This window comes from Triplophysa rosa, linkage group LG20 (assembly GCF_024868665.1).
Source record: "Triplophysa rosa linkage group LG20, Trosa_1v2, whole genome shotgun sequence".
In the NCBI taxonomy this organism is placed as follows: domain Eukaryota; kingdom Metazoa; phylum Chordata; class Actinopteri; order Cypriniformes; family Nemacheilidae; genus Triplophysa; species Triplophysa rosa.
In genome coordinates, this window is record NC_079909.1 from 15,361,593 (window position 1) to 15,379,004 (window position 17,412).

The following is a 17,412-nucleotide window of genomic DNA, read 5'->3' on the forward strand; positions in this document are numbered from 1 at the left end:
TAATAAATAGAGAGCTGGTCCTTCCTAGCTTTCACCCATCTGGGAAGGCTTTCAACTAGATGCTAGAACATGGATATGCTCTCATTTAGACACAAGGGGCAAGGGTGATTTCTTGGCTAAAAGACTGAATTTCCTCCCTGATGTGGTTAATGGCATTCAGGTTTAGGCTTTGTGTCGCTTTCGTCCCAGACTCCATCATTTTTTATTTTTCTGCTTGGTTGAGACGCATCACAAAAAAAGCGCACACCAATCCTTTACACTCAACACTCTTGCTGTATGCACTCAGCTTTTTCACATTTATTTGCATATATGTTTATCTAATTATTTTAAATCTCATCTTTCTGCAGAAAAGGCTGATTTGAGCAGGTTTATACAGTGGCAGATGTGAAATGTCTATGCTTCGGAAAGAACTTCAGCTCATGCTTGAGGACAATGACAGCTGTAAACAACTGATGGAGACAAATCATCAAAGTGTGAAAACTGGCCACAGTTTTGATGAGCCGCGCACCTGCACAAGCCACTCGGACAAGAGAAATTCTTTGGATGAACAGCATATACGAGTCTTTCATAAAAGCAGTTTGATTTACTTCAACATTTCAGGAATCAAATAACTCATACAACAAGTATCACTGGTTTTCTCTCACTATTTACAACTATCATAAAAAACTAAACAAACATTAGAAACAAGCAGAAGGCTATTCAAAATGAGAAAAGTTTCGAAATGAATGCAGTCTTTTCATCCTTCTCAGACCATTTCTCTCTCATTAACTAAAACCCAAATTAAGAAGCGACTTGCATGATTTATTGAATAAAAGGTTGCAATGTAGGTACACAATGTCTGGACGTTTTACAATCTGTATAGTCTGGTGTACTGAATATGTTACACCACAAATCAGCGATGTTGTGCTAATCCTAAAATTGTTCGTTACATAGAGGATTCAGGAAAGGTTCTGAATGTGATGACCTTATTTCCTAATTCAACCTGTGGGGAGTTTTTAAACTAGACTTGATCTGAATTATTTAACCAGTATGAAATCTCTGACCTGTAAAGACAGCGATTACTTATTTTGTAATCAGTCAGATATTCGTCAGCAACACAAATTCCCAAGCTAAGAGGACAGATGGCTTATTTCAAAACCAGGTTACATTCCTAATCCTCTTCTTTTTGTGTGCTCTTCACCCTAATCTGTACTTTCAATGGCTTAAGAAAAGCAAAATATTGTTATTTCTGACTAACAAATCCCAGGACTGACAAAGGAACTAAACCAGAGCGTTTTGCCAAGATACAGGGTATACAAAGACTTTAATGAAGCATACATTGTCAAACTTTTAAGGAAACAGATGGTATGAGGAAAGCTTATGAATAGCCATATTCATAAGTCAACATTAGCTCACCCTCATGTTGTTCCAAATCCTTCCGACTTTCATTTTTCTAAAATATCCAATGAGGTGGATTCATTTTGATGGCGTTTTGACCCACTTTAACTCTTAATAAATCCTGCACATTCTTTCCATCTGACATTTTGGGGTGCTTTATTAAAAGGGACCAATGTGTTTTAAAAAACACATTGATCAAAGAACTTTTACCCTCATATTTATGACTCTTTCTTCTGTGGAACCCATATTTACAAGTCTCTTAGTGGTTTGTGTCCATACAATGGAAGTCAATGGGGGTCCAATGTTGTTTTATTATCAGCATTCTTCAAAATATCTTCTTTTGTGTTCTGGAGAAGAAAGAAATACTGATTTGGAATTTCGGAAGGAATTAACATTTTTAGGTTAACTATCCCTTTTAGCATTAAAGCGAGTTATAACGTAGTTTCAAATAAAGTCATACATGGAAGAACATTGTAATGGTGACACAATATTCCAATTAAAGGAGTAGTTCACCTTCAAAATGAAAATTCTGTCATCATTTACTCACCCTCTTGTCATTTCAAACCTTTATGACTTTCTTTCTTCTGCAAAACACAAAATAAGATATTTTGAAGAATGTTGTTAACAGCCCCTCATTCACTTGCATTAGTTACAATAGAATAGGGCCGTGCTGTTCTGTTACCAACATTTTTCAAAATATTTTCTTTTGTATTCTGCAGAAGAAAGAAAGTCATACAGGTTTGAAATGACAAGAGGGCATTTAAATGATGACAGAATTTTCATTTTGAAGGTGAACTACTCCTTTAATGTGAACAGCTCCTTTAATCCAAGCTGTGCAGTATATTTAAGCAAAGCTAAATATAGTTCCATCTCCGTCCAGTCACAGCTTCTGATAGGATGTTGTCATTCCCAGGCGAAAATACAGGAAAAACTCCTCAACTACTTAGAGCATTATAATGCTCCTGTCAGATACATCACAGCTGGACAACATTCAGTCATTGGATTTAGACAGAAGTAATTTATTTTTTGGCCTAAAGGAAACTGCTGTGCCATCTAATGACAGTTCACAAATATGATTACTGTTATTTTGGGGGGGAAAGCCGCGAAGACATTATGACACTTCTCTCAACTGTTCCAGGGGACAAATAGAAATGTATTTCTTTTACAGTGTGCACTACAGTTGGATATCTCAAACACTTTCAGCTTTATGGTTATATAGGCCTATTGACTAAAAAAAGATTGCCTTTTTGAATAATTTTTATTAAAAAGGAACCCTCATTTAACCTAAAATTGCTTAATTTTTAACTAAACGTTGCTTAATTTTACAAAGCCAGCATATTACAGACCTTTTCAAATGATGTAAACAACGCTGGTCCAAAAGAACTTCTTGTATCAGTTTTTAACACTACACAAATCTTAAACAACATACAACCAACAGAATATTTATAACTGATTTAAAATATTTAAAAAAATCTGTATATATGTAAGATTAAAAAAAATACTAATAATAAATAAATAAAAACGGAAACCGGAAGTACTTCTGGACTAGTGTTTACATCTTGCAAAGTGGTCTATGCAGATATTTTGTGAAAATACAATATACACTTCAGTGTTTTCCCACTCATGCGACTTAATTTTACAAAACGACACGATAAATTTGGAGCAGCAGAAAACTGTACTTCCCAAACTGATGTAAGCAGCTTGTTCCGTTAAAATGAGGATTGGGTTGGAAAACTCCATTTCCCTCTAGAATTCTGACTGCACAGACGATGATAACCATGGACAAAACAGGCCCGGCGCAGATCAGGAGAGGAAGCGCAACGGAAATAACAGCACTTCAGAAAACAAGGCCTATTCCTGGACACACTTGAGAGGGTATTATTTTGAACTACTTAAATGCAATCTACGCTCCTCCACGACAAACTGGAAAGGCCTGTGACGATGATGGCGACAGTGACGGCAATAAGAGATGATAATTAAGGCACACTTCTTCCCCACCTCCACCCCTCAGAGTAATGCATTTAAAGAATATCGGGCAGGAAGCCTGACGGCCTCTGAGAATGAGCATGAAAACACAATCTGTCAGACACTGAACTGATGAGCGGACGGTGACGGTATGTGCACCGTGTTAGGCTGCGGTCAAGTTATTGCCCTAATAAGCTAATGCCTTGCAGGATGGTTTTCAAGTGTTAGAACGGAATGGAACAAGGGTGAGCTATTACATGAAGTGCACTTACTAAATGCACAACATTTAAAATGGTACAGTGTTGCCAAGGACACTACAACTGTAGAAATACTTAACATTAAAAACAAACAGCAGTTAGCAACACTAGGAGGATGCATTGTAGCTCTATGCAAGAGCAAATCCTTGTCTCTGTGTTACTGTAATAAAGTTCTTCTCTCTCTCCACAAACGTTTACTTCCATCCAGTTCCCCTCTGCAAAGTTAAACACGCAAGAAAACATGGTTATCCATCACTGAGATCCATTTTTCCATAGTTTGCAGGAGGACATTTCTCATATTCCTGCCTGCCCTTGTGTTGCTGTGAGGCTGAAGTCATGGAAAATACAACCGAAGAGGAAAATAGAGGAGAACCTTACAGTAAGAGAGAAAACGAATGAAGGGAAAGTGAGTGAGAAAGAGGTGAAAGAGTGCTAAAAGAATGTGTGGAACTTTCATGTAATATTTCCAGAAGCGAGAGCAGGTCTGACAAATGATAAATGAACCAGCAGAAAAACATTCTCAGACCCAGAACAACATCGCTGAATGAATGTGCACTGTTTACATTTTTCGCCGCTCGGGGAGAAATTCTGCAGAGATTTTCCACTGTTCTAATTATAAGCACTCTATCTGTTATCTTACATGAAGGGGAAGAGTGACAGACATTTATACTGGCTAATGCCCTGGTGACCCCACCCCAGCCCCGCCTACGTTTCTAGATGTCATCATCGGCCATTTAAAAGAATTCTACTGAATTAGATTTTTTTTGCAACTTTAACAATACTTTGTAACCAGACACACTTTTATGTGCCCGTTCAAAATCACCATCACTCAATGTGCATGAAGATTTTTCATCATGAATGAATAAACTGAACTAAACAGGTGGATGTAATGCTTAGACATTGAGCAAGATTCATAAAGAACAAACTTGCCTTTAAGGGACACTGACGGTTATTCTGATGTTGGTTGGCTTTCTCGTGAGCCAACTGCTGATTAATTTTATAAAAAGTCCTCCCTTAAAAAGAACATTATAATCAGTCTGGTGTCTTAAAATGGGTCTTCTCCATAAGCTTGACTGTTTCTCCATAAGCCTGCTAACTTCATTGCAACCTATCATCAAGTGGTTTCAGAAAAAAGCTCATCTGCTAATAAAAACTGAGAAAGACGTGCAGTCGTGCCACACAGTCCCAAGAGCGTTTAGGAAGCATTGGAAACCTCTGGAAAAATTCAGATTAGTCAGAGACGATCATAAGATAATAACTTGCCAAGAGGGGCTACATAATGCGATTAATAATCCCTTTAACGGTGCTGCGCGGATGACTCTCGTATTGCCTTGTGAAACAAGTCACATGACATCAACTGACAGACTGTGTGTCTGGGCAGCTCTGAGCTGGCAGAAGACCCTTGCGACAGAAGGCTCTGCTCCTCGACGGAGGAAAAAAACATGCTCCAAAAACATAATGACAAACCCTGGAGCATCTTTCCTTCTCTTGCAGAATCAGTACCTAGTTTTGGACCAGCTATAAGTAAAAGAATCTCATAAGCTCGTCTTCTTCTGCTCTTTTAAGTGTGATTCTATTTGGCCGTCTTCTTCCTGACTGTCTTTTTGTTTACACTTCCTTCCATTGTTCTTTTTCTTTTCTTCCACTCATCAGCTCGATACACTTTGTTTCGCAGGGTTCACACTGGATAGAGAAACAACTGGCCAAGGTTTTCTGTCACTGTCACATGATTAGTGCACAAATCATCTAATCAGCCCGGGGCAGGGGCAAGAACTCTTGCAACTGTGCATGACACATACACAGTGTGACCTGATAACAATGGTCATGTGTCTTATTAAAGACCCTAACTCGGCATTAAACTTCTCTATGTTCTATTGACTAGAGTAAAGTTTTTCGTCAATGCCGGATGTAAAATATCTCTACTACCTGAGAAAATCACTGTGAAAGGTTCTTAAGAAATCACACCCAGACATCTCTGAGACAACCTAGGCTGCAAAAAGTCAAACCCAGGGCTGGAAATGGTGGGGAACGAAGGGGGACGCAGTCCAGGGAGTGAATTTCAAGGGGGACCACCTCAAAATATAGAGGATTTACATTTTTATCCACTTAATAGCCTGCAAACGCAATGCACATTTCATAGAAACATAAAGTGGAATTTTCTGCATCTATGGTTTAAAAATATAAAAAATAAATCTCGGCCATTTCCACCACTGGTCAAATTACTAGCCAATAAAAAACACTCTTTGCCTTTTGGGATTGCTTTGCAAGGCAAGGTTTGCACAGAGTTTGTGCTATAATTTAGTAAAATGTAGGTGTGACCGTAAAAACCCAGCTTAAGTACTCACTCAAGTACTCACTTTTTTGTGATTTAAAGTTTTCTGCATAAAATCATCCAAGTAAACAACATTCAGTGAAAATATAACATGGATGTGTTTGTTGGCCGAGTGAGGCCATGTCAAATAATGAAATCATAGTGAAACTGGTGAAACAAATGGATGAAATCAAATTTTGATGCTTGTTATCTCAAAATTATAATACTTTAGCTTGGTTTTCACAAGCAGGGACACAATTTACAACACAAATTAAGTAACAAATAATATAATAACGGACAATATATTATTGTATTGTATAGACTAATGTATTACTGGTAACAAACAACTTTTTGTTTTCAAGTTCTGTATTATAATCTATGTATTAAAACAGGCATGATACTGAAGGGGTGAATTATTCACACACAAAAATCACCATTTTCATTTTGTAGAACAATTCTTTGAGGGACTTCGCAGATGTAGATACCGTGGAATACTAAGTTCCAAGTTCAGGAGTATTGACGGAAACTCTGCACATCTCACAAACCCCTTAACCCCACAACCCCGAGACTTTGCCTTTTCTATGTAAAGTGTTTATCTAACAACAGCCAAGATAAACATGTCTTACATGCTATTTCTGTGTTCTACATCTGATTCTTCCTTCTTATTTCCCCATATTTTAATTTCATTTTCTCTTTAACATACTCACACAAGCATCACATTGTGTTTCGGCGAATATGTTCAGAAATCCTCTAACAACAAGACACTGCTAATAGATAAAAACGATTGGAAACAAACTTGTTAATGACAAACATTATATTCATTACTCAGCATGAGCACTCTAAGAGGAAACAGACGGTTATCTTGCATCTTTGACAGCCCCCCATCAGTATAAAACACTTAATGCTAATCCATCAATCTAATAGAGATCTAGGGCCAGACTAAACAGGGCAAAATAGCACGAGAACGCAATTTTAAAAAGCGCCAGTGGGAGTGGAAATTTCTGCGGGTGATTTACTAACAAGGTGCACATTAAAAAAAGAGGGGCAATATCTCATTCCCATTATGACCGATGCAATCTAGTAAGAGCCGTGCAAATTAGCGCAGGTTTTAAGACATGCTTTTTTGGCATTAAATAAAGCCGCACAGACCACTACAATGACGAGCGCAAACCTTAAATAAAGCCGCAAAGACCAGTAAATAAGGTTGAATGATTCATTTAATACCTCTCCTCCCATAAACTTTGCGTCTGAAGAGGAAACACCACAAACAGCCTTTGTCCACGCCTTTTCGTGGCTAATATTCACTGCGTGTCTTTAGCTAATACTGACAGTAGTTTTTTTATGCCAAAAGAGCCCCCTATTATTCAATAGTTTTAGTACTGGTTTGTGCCTAGGTGATACGATGGGAGGTTTATCAAAGCAAGAGACGATAAGTGCAATTTTGGTTAACACAAACATGACGAGTACTCACACAAAGACAAGAGTGGATCCACATAAATCAATACCATTAAGACATCTTTTAGTCTTTACTATGTCTAACTACTTTTTGGCACGTCCCATATCTAGATCACATCATATGGTAAAATCTACTGTACAAACTGGCCTTCTCTAACTTGCATTCACATACAACACAACTGTTTAAAATACGAAGCGTACATTGATTTTAATAAACATGATCTAAAATCTTTCACAGCCAGCGCGTTTCCAAATGTTTCCAGGATTCGGGGACCTGCCCTCTTCTCCAAACAGGAGAACTGTCCATATATGGAACTTCATCTGTGGACATAGCCAGATCAGCGTGGTTTAGGTTGCTCACTTCAAAGCAATTCGTTTACTTCTGTTTACATTCATGCACGTCTTCCCATTAATCAGCTTAAAATAACCGCAAGCGACAGATCTTTTCCATTTCAACATCTTGGACCGTATTCAGAGCTGTTTATCTCCGCCTGGGCAAATCTGTTATCATTATATTCACCCTGCCATGGAAAATGTCTGGGGTTCAGGCCACCTTGTCAAGTACGTGATCATACAAATAAATGTGTGAGGAGGACCTGTTCCTTGCCAGAAGTTCTAGCGCCGGAGCCCAAACTCAAGCTGTGCGTCGCAACGATCATGGAAACGTAATTGAAACGTGGAAAGCTTCTACTCATTCGCTCTAAACCAGATGCTTTTTCATTCAGTTCAGACTTCAAGGACCACATTTGTCAAAGCCTTTATTGTGTGTCAAAGGTCTGTTATTGGAGGAACCTAATCACTCCAAACATTAAGAGGCTCTGTTAATATTTTTCCACCCAGGTAATGAGTTTTGCATTCCAGTGGGCCCGAATTTGAGGTGGAAATGCATGTGTCTGCAATGACACACTGAAAGTTATATAATGATATAAATCTGACCACATCACTAATCTTCCATAAATATTTCACACACTTGCTGAACACGAAGGGTTTAACAATATGCTTAAAACATTTATGTAAATAACCTGACTATCAAAATGACAAACTTCTGAAATGTGCAAAATGGAAACGTTGGAGTGAGCAAAGCTAGCGGAAAAATGGGAGGGTGATAAAGCAAGCAAGAAGAGAAATATGCAAAGGAAAAATGAGCCGGAACAAAAATCCTCTATGTATCAAGAGGGAACAAATCCCAGGAGAGATAAAGAGCAAAGGTTGAAAGTTAGAATCAAGCATAACAGATCGGATGGTTTGAAGATCCTGGTGAGAATTAAATTAGCATAACTGAACATTTTGAATACACTTCTACGATGTGCTACTGTGTCAAAAGTTAACTAACGCTTCGAATGAGCCATCAAACATACAGTTCTAAATTTACATAAGGGGCACAATGCATCTAAATACTAAGAAAAGGTTACACTTACGAAATCTCATCATTCTGAAACTCCAGGACTCCGTGGGTATCTTCAAAGTCCTCTCCTCCACCTTTCGCTGTGCCTTCAATGGTTTTAAACGGGACCACGACTACTCCACGAGCTCCGGAGGTACGCACCACCTTCACCTCTATTGTACCAATGCTTTCACTGATATGAATCGTGGGTTCCTCAAATGTGAAGATTCCAGCGTGGTCATCATCAAAAATAGTCACAGTCGCTGTGCAAGGAAGGCCAAGACCAGCTAAAGTCTCTACGTGATTGGCGCCTGGGTTCCCATTGCCTGTTCCTTCAGAAACCACCTTAACATTGCTGAGATGAACCAGGAAGTGTTCATCTTCTTCAAAAATGTCATCGTCGATGATGTCCACCGTGATCTCCTTTTCGGTCTCACCTGGTTTAAATACTATTACGCCCTCTGTGAACTGATAATCGGAGCCTGCGTTGGCAGTGCCGTCCTCGGTTCTATATTCGACCGACACGGTGTTTGTCAAGTCGCCGCCGCGCCGTACCACGTTTAACGCCACGGTCCCACAGTTCTCAAGACACTGATATGTACCTGGGTCAAAAAATATTTTGGAGGAGATATCGTTATCGGAGACTTCCGAGCGAAGTTCGTGGATGCCGATTGCTTTTCTGGCCTGGTCTGCGGCGTGCCTCTTCAGAATATTGCCGGCACCGGTCATTAGCCTGGTGGCCTGGCAGCGATAGAAAGCCCGACTTTTCTGCTGCTGGCTGAGAACTTGATAGTTGGCGAGCTCGATGAGCTGCTCCATCTCTTTTTCCGGATGTTTCTGTTTCAGCTCTTTTAAAATCCTGGCCATTTCTTTCCTGGTCTCCTCCTCATCCATGCCTTTATCTTCAATATCCACCGTGCCGTCAAACAATTCCTCCCCGTGAGAGTTACGAATTCCCCCAACCATTTCGATATCTGCCTTGGATTGGAGCTCAGGCTCGCCTTCTGTTTCGATGATTATTCCCCTCTGTTTTCCTACTCTGTAACGTTTGTACACATACTTGTAGAACAGCAGTCTCCGGTCTGCAACCCAAGCAAACAAGACACAAATTGGAAAGAAGAAGAGAGTAAGAAGTCCTTCCCAAACTTCCACGATACCTGGGGAGATCACTGCCAATATCAGATAAAGCCAAGTGTATGCAAAGATACTCCATGTTGCTGTGACAAAGAACACTCTCAGGTGCTTGACTTTACGATGCTCTCCTTCTGGTATCACAGAGACACAAAGACCTATGATGACAAACATGTTAAAAGCTGCACTTCCTACGATGGTGTTTGGGCCGAGCTCCCCTGCATCAAAGTTGTGGCCACACACTTCAACCACGGAGAGCATAATCTCTGGAGCGGATGACCCCAGAGCCATGAGAGTAAGATTAGAGACGGTTTCATTCCATATACGAACGGTCGTGGTTGTGGTTTCACCGTTGGGCTTCTTGATGGTGATCTCTTTTTCCTGGGATGTGATGACTTCGATGGAAGCCATAAAGCGATCTGCGATGATGGACACCCCCAGGAACATGTAGAATAAACCGACAAAGTACACAGTGGCTCTCGCCAATTTATCTCCAAAGGACGGGTTCAACGGCATCCAAATTGGCAGAACCACCCCCTCTTTGCACTCATTACTACCGCCGCACTTCTCGTCAGAAGTTTCATTAGAAGAAGTATCCACATCCAAGCTTGATTTGGAGCCGCCTGCAGAGGCTGGCACAAGCTCATGGGAGAAAACTAAGAGGAAGATGCTGAGTTTTAGAGCGAGAGAAAAATAGGATGAAGTCCTGGATTGGCCCATGTTCCCAGTGAGGTATTTTGTTCCTGCTCTCCCTTACCCTGTGAGAAATACAATAATGAAGAAAATTGTTATGAACGATACAACAAGATGTCAGATTACGAACCACATTAAATAAAAAGATCTGCAGATTTACTTTTTTGTGTTAAATATTAAAAGATGCTACAAATGAAAATTCTGTCATCATTTACCCACCCTCTTGTCATTTCAAACCTGTATGACATTTTTTCTTCATCAGAACACAAAAGATATTTCAAAGAATGCTGGTAACCAAACAACAGCTGTACCCATTTACTTCTATATACAAAACCAAAGCAAGTCAATGGATACAGCCGTTGTTTGGTTACAAACGTTCTTCAAAACATTTTTGTGTCCGTTTTGAAATGACAAGAGGGCGAGTAAATGATGACAGATTTTTTCTTTTTGGGTGAACTATCCCTTTAAGATACCATTTAACATGAGTGACTATATCATTAAACATGCATAAACCTAAACTCGATGTACTGGAAGATGATTCAGAAAGACACACTGACACAAAGCATCTGTTTGACTTCCGAGCACACACATGCATGCGTGATGTGCGTACAACCTTTTTAAATCAGATACAATGACAAAGGATCTAAAAATGATATCCTGTAACTACATTTATGGCAACAAAATAGGTTAGTTGTAAAAATGATCATCACTGCTGTTAAAGAAACTATACTAATGTAATACTACTGATAGCTAGTACAAATACTAATGGAAAGATAAGCAAAGTCGTGCTTGGTATTCAACTTTTTGGTATTAATTAAACTCCACACTTTTTCTCTCAAAGATGAATATGTGGCGATTATACTTCGCACCGTCCCCTTTCACACCATTAAAAGCCTAAAGCATTCACTGAATCCACATATGCAACGGTCTCAAATTCTTTCACTGCTAAAAATTAAGATAATACCTTTCAAAGCGCAATGTTCTCGTGATGCGAAAGCCGCCACATGTAGACGCAGCTGCGATTGTGACGCTCGGAGATTCACGCAAAACAGCTTCAATCAACTGGACCGTTCACTCTCATCCTCTGTTGTTTAATTCATTCATGTTAACGAGAGAGCCAGTGAGACGCGCTTTATTCGCAGCCGCGCGGGAAGAGAGTTGTAAGCTACTTTTCCGAAGTGCTGCAAGCATATTTTCCGCTTTCCGTACGGATTCGCAAGCCTGACCGGAGGAGGGGGGGCTGGGCTCCGCTCAGACCGTGCGATGGCTTCATGCCAGACAGACAGCCCCCCACATGATGAGCAGATAACAAACAGAGTACACAGTTCAACACCCTATCGTGTAAGATTGTACGGGTACACAATACGGTGACCTATTCAGTGTTACAAATGTTACAATTATTCAAATGAATAGAAGATTTTTTTTATTTAATCTTGCATTTACATGTATGCATTTGGCAGACAGTTCATTCAATGTAGGCTAATCCTTTGTTCATTCTTATATCGTAAACTTACATTGTTGTTTAAATGAAACCAAAAACTACATTATTGTAATTTATTTTATGCTCATGACAAAATATGTTGTATTTAACAGTTCACCTTAACATTTAAATTCTTTCATCATTTACTCTCTTTAATGTCATTCCAAACCTGTATGACATTCCTTCTTCCTTCTTCTGCAGAACACAAAAGAGGATAAAATAACAAAACAACACTGGCACCCCTTCAAAGGGACAGTTCACCCAGAAATAAAACGCAGGAAAAATTATAGTCAAAAGTGCCACAGAACTGTTTTTTTCCCCACATTCTTCAAAATATCTTATTTTGTGTTCAACAGAACAAAGAAATGTATAAAGCGATTTTTCTTATGGTTGTCAATGGTGGCCAAGAACTGTTTTGAAGCATTCTTCAAAATATCTTTCTCTGTGTTCATCAGAAAATATATTTATACAGATTTAAAGCTTGAGGGTGAGTAAAAGAAGAATTTTCTGTTCCTTTAACTCAGCAAAGTCAGACGCACATCCAGTTGTGTGTCTAATATAATATAACACTTTCCACTATCTTGTTCATTATTCCAACTGATGAACTTTAAATGGCTTGAATACAGTATCTGCAACACTTACATTAAACTATAATTATGTCTACGATATGTTTCCACTAAAGCCTTGCCACGCAGCTAATCTCTGCATTCGTGACTGCAGAAAAGACACTTTTGGAGCCCTATATTGAGTCAGTGTTATGCAGGGTCACATTCACCAGTGACGTGATCTCTTGTCGTGATTTGTCTTTCTGCATTACAACAACACGACCTGAAGGTCGTCCATTAATTTTAATCATGTGTCTTATTGTGCCTTGCCTAGATGGAAACAATGCAGATGCAAACCAGCGGAAATGCAAATTTATGCATGCATACGGGCTGTCATGCACATTCATGCGTGGTTCTGTGCATGATTGGTTTAGTGAGTTGACTTTGGTGGTAAATGCACACAAGCAAAGTTGCTAACAGCCGAAACAAAATCTTGTATCGTCCATGTCTAAGCAAGGACAACTGACACCTAAAAGGTGGATATTTGGAAAAGCTTTTGGTAATGTCAAGGACATAATGACAGTAGAGAGACAACGAAAGCACATGACCTAACAGGAATCCGTTTAGATTTTATTGAATATCGGGCATGTGAAATGTTAATTCAATCTGAAAAAAAACTATAGGATTTTGAAAAAGGCATTACTGCAAAATAAGAAATATTCCCTGATTCATACTCTACATTTTATACCATCCCTGGCTCACAGCACATCTCAAGACATGTTTAGAAGCGACCACGAAATGTTTGAATGTAACATTAAATCTTGAGGAGTCGATGGAGTCATTTTTTGGAAGAGCTTGACCGTTCCCGATTCCCTCACTTTCTCACTTCATTGACACTGAAGCATGAAGTTATAACTGGTGTGAATGAGCTGCCGGAAAATTTTACGGCACGTTTTTGTTAGAATTGTCTTTAAGGCTTGACTTCAAACGATTATGGACTTCAAAGGATTATCTTACTTTTTCAAACTCAGTTTTTATAAAGACAAAAACGACACCACAAAATAACTGTGACTATTATAAGGTCATCATATGCAAATGTTAAGCAAAACGTATGTGCCATAAATTCTTTTCTCCATCGCAGATTTTTTTAACCGTGTCACTGTGAATTTTTCTGATCAATTCACATCTGCAGTACTCATGAAATATCCACCTAAAAAACTTCTATTTGCACTAAAATAATGCAGAATGATAAAACACATAAGCAACTAATTCATCAATACAAATGATGTCACTCCATATACTCCCTCAAGTCGTCCAATAAAATAATGTCTTTAAATGCAACTTTGTACCTAAAACAAAGCAAGTCTTAGCACTCACCTCTGTATTCCCTGTGGTGCAGTGAGCGACTGACTAGAAAGAGAAGCTATGGCCGATAACCTGTCTAAATTTAACAGAAACAAGCATTGTTCCCGGACCGTTGGGCCAGCGAGTGCCTCTAAACATGGACAGCATAGTTGGGTTGCTCCTTATCGTTCTCGTCTTCTTCAGCCACTTCCATACAAGGCTGTGCTCTGAGCCTGTCACTCGCTCGCCTCTCTCTGAAGCTCCCCTATATCTGCCAGCTTGTCGTTACGAGACACGTGCAAGATAAAGGGGCTCTGCTGGCAGGTTTCTTTCTTCTCTCGGTGCGTGTGGGCATATGTGTCTGTGAGTGTGAGGAAGGCAAGAATGCACTGGGAATGTGAGAAGCAACCTCAGTGATTTTCTACAGTTCCCAGGACCCCAGATGGGGGACGTGACATCTTCAGATCCCGTGAGATATCCTGGAAGGTTTAGAAAAGCTGGCTTGTATCTTTCTGTTGGAACGAGACCAAGAGATGTTCTTAAACGTGGTGGAGGCTAAAGGCAAATATATTTTTATATGATATGAGACAGCTAGCTTTATACCGTAGCAATGATTCCTAACCAGTGGTTCACTCTAGGAGGTTCTCAATGAGGTTTTGAGGATTTTTTGCCTTTTTTAATTAGCCTATAAGATAAAAATTCCTTCAATTTAAGTTTATTTATATAGCGCTTCTTTTACAATGTTGCATTGTTTCAAAGCAGCTTTACGTGATAAAAATAAATCTCAAAAAAAGAGTAAGAGTGACTTACCGCCCTTAATTACAATCAAGGGAAATGTTAAAGTGCGCACAGTTTCCTGCAAATTTGATGGAATATTCAGCTTATGAGGGAATGTATGATGAATCCAAAATTCGTCATCCTTTATCCAACAAAACACATGCCTTAAATGCCTTTAAAACAAGGCTTGAGTTTTCCGTTATCTTGTGCTTGTTACTATATAGCCTGTGGATGTGCCTAAAGCTTCAATAGAAAAAAATTAGTTGCAGATATACAACTTAAAGGAAAAATTGATATATAGACATTGTCATACTGCCAAATAGTGGTTTCTGTAATGCTGGAAAATAGGTCACTTGAACAAGAAAATCCCTCATGCTGCTCTTGCTTCAAGCAAGAGGAACACAGAAAAGATTTTCATACTTCAATCTTTGGTTGAAAATGACAGCTGTACTTTTGGCTAATGGCACATTAATCATGATTCTCAATAAGCCAGCTTTGATACTCAACTTATCTTTGATCATGGGTCATGCGTTTACTTTAAGCTTCCCAAGAAGCTGATGGTGACAAGAATGATCCGATTGTGTCACTTTTCTGCTGCAACCATCAAGAAACAGCTAGATTTTGCGTGACCGAGAGGATTAGCAAGAAGACGGCAAAAAATCGCATTCTACTTTGCATTATCTTTGAAAATAAAAAAACAGCAGGTATCTGCATTTCTTTTAATATACTATTTTAAAACAGACACTTCGATCAGAATTCTGTTCAAGAATAGAATAGAAGTAGAACAGAATAGAATAGAAAATGCACTTTCATCCTGGTTTTGCACAAAAAGATCCATTACATCATGTACAAATTCTCCATTTAGATCAGCAGATTTAAAACCTGACAATGTGGTTACATTTCTATTATTATCCATAGAAAACACGTTTCCATGTGTAGCCTACTGCAGCTTTGTATTATTATAATAATTAAAAGGTACTAAAACAAGCAAGCTACTTGTAAAGAAAGGTTTCTGCAAGAACAAAAAACTGCTTTTTGCCAACTAAAACTAAGATGACTCCGAGCGATTTTTTACCTTTCTATTTTTTACCATCTAAACAGACTTCAAGGACATCCCAAGGTTCTACCTGTAAGCAGCTTCTCTAAATAAGTATTGTGTGAAACAAATTAAACTTGAGTTGTCCAATTACTTCTGTGGCTCACAGAGCCCATAAATATGAATATGAATTCTGGACATTAAGTACATTGGTAAATAACATCATATGTCATAGTTTAATATTAATGTAAAAATGAACATGACATGTTCTGATGAAAACCGTTTCAGGCGTCTAGTAAAGTCAAGACAGAAAATGTCCACATGTCTGATTAAAGCCGAGAACACATCTTAAATCTTATCCTTGTTGAAGTTCCACTAGATTGACTATTTTTAACCACGGATCTATAACGTCAAGTGTTGGGTGTCTAAAGAGTGGGTATCTGAAGAGTAGCATTTATGAGGGACACTCACACATTTCAAGGCTTTTTTTTCTTTGTTCAATACCTTTCCCAACCAGATATGCTAGTAGTGACATACAGTAAGAGGCTAAAATAGATGATAGAAGAGCAATTTCATCAGGGGTAAAAGTTACCATGAAAAAAGGTTTTAACAAAAGGTTCACTTTCAGAAATGCCACATCACTTACGCGTTTTGGGTATTATTGCTTCTGTTTTGAGCATTTTAATTCACAGAAATCCTACAATGTGAAGTCTCCCAAAAACTCTTTTTTTTTGTCACATCAACAATGCAAGTTTATTTCATTTTTTTACATGTAAGTATATACAGTGCTGTGAAAAAGTATTTGTCCCCTTCCTGTTTTTCTTTTTTGCATATTCGTCAAACTTTAAAAGGTAAAAATTTAATATTAGACAAAGATAACATGAGTAAATACAAAATGCAATTTTGCAGTTTTAAATGATGATTTCATTTATTATAGGAAAAAAACTATCCAAACTTACCTGGCCCTATGTGAAAAAGTAATTGCCCCCTAAACCTTATAACTGGTAGTGTCACCTATTGGCGGCAACAACTGCAATCAACAACCGGTAATGAGTCTTTCACATTGCTGTGGAAGCATTTTGGCCTACTCTTTTTTGCAGAATAGTTTTAATTCAGCCACATTGAAGGGTTTTAAGCATGAACAACCTGTTTAGGGTCATGCCACAGCATCCTAATGGGATTTAAGTCCGGACTTTCACGAGGCCACTCCAAAACCCCTCCACTCCAAATTTTCTTGAGCCATTCAGAGGTGGACTTGCTGGCATGTTTCAGATCATTGTCCTGCTACATAACTCAAGTGCGCTTGAGGTCACAAGCTGATGGCTGGACATCATCCTTCAGGATTTTCTAGTAGCGTATAACTCATGGTTTCATTCATTATGGCAAGTTTTCCAGGTGCTAGAGCTGCAAACCAGCCCCAGACCATCACGCTATCACCATGTTAGACTGTTGGTATGATGTTCTTTTTATTAAAAAGCTGTTTTAATTTTTTGCCAGATGTAACGAGACACACCTTCCAAACAAGTTCACCTTTTGTCTCATCAGTCCACAGAATATTTGCCCAGAGGTGTTGTGGATCATCATGATGTTTTTTGGCAAATGTGAGCTGAACCATTGTGTTCTTATTCGTCAGTGGTGTATTTCGCCTTGGAACTCT

The 17,412-nt window shown here is 38.8% G+C and overlaps 1 protein-coding gene across 10 annotated transcripts in view; it reads right to left on the bottom strand.

The window, feature by feature from the left end:
- slc8a1a (solute carrier family 8 member 1a) overlaps positions 1-14,271 on the bottom strand; it is a 29,482-nt gene extending 15,211 nt beyond the window's left edge. For 9 of the 10 annotated variants that reach the window (XM_057362072.1, XM_057362069.1, XM_057362067.1 and 6 more), the window contains exons 1-2: positions 11,538-11,790; positions 8,784-10,638 (exon numbers count right to left, since the gene is read on the bottom strand). In XM_057362072.1, the coding sequence (XP_057218055.1) occupies positions 8,784-10,600 (1,817 nt within the window). In that variant the 5' untranslated portion in view covers positions 10,601-10,638; positions 11,538-11,790. Of the gene's footprint in view, positions 1-8,783; positions 10,639-11,537; positions 11,791-13,975 lie in introns of those variants that run through there. The other variant, XM_057362065.1, reaches the window with a different exon arrangement.
- Between the last annotated feature and the right edge of the window lie 3,141 nt (positions 14,272-17,412).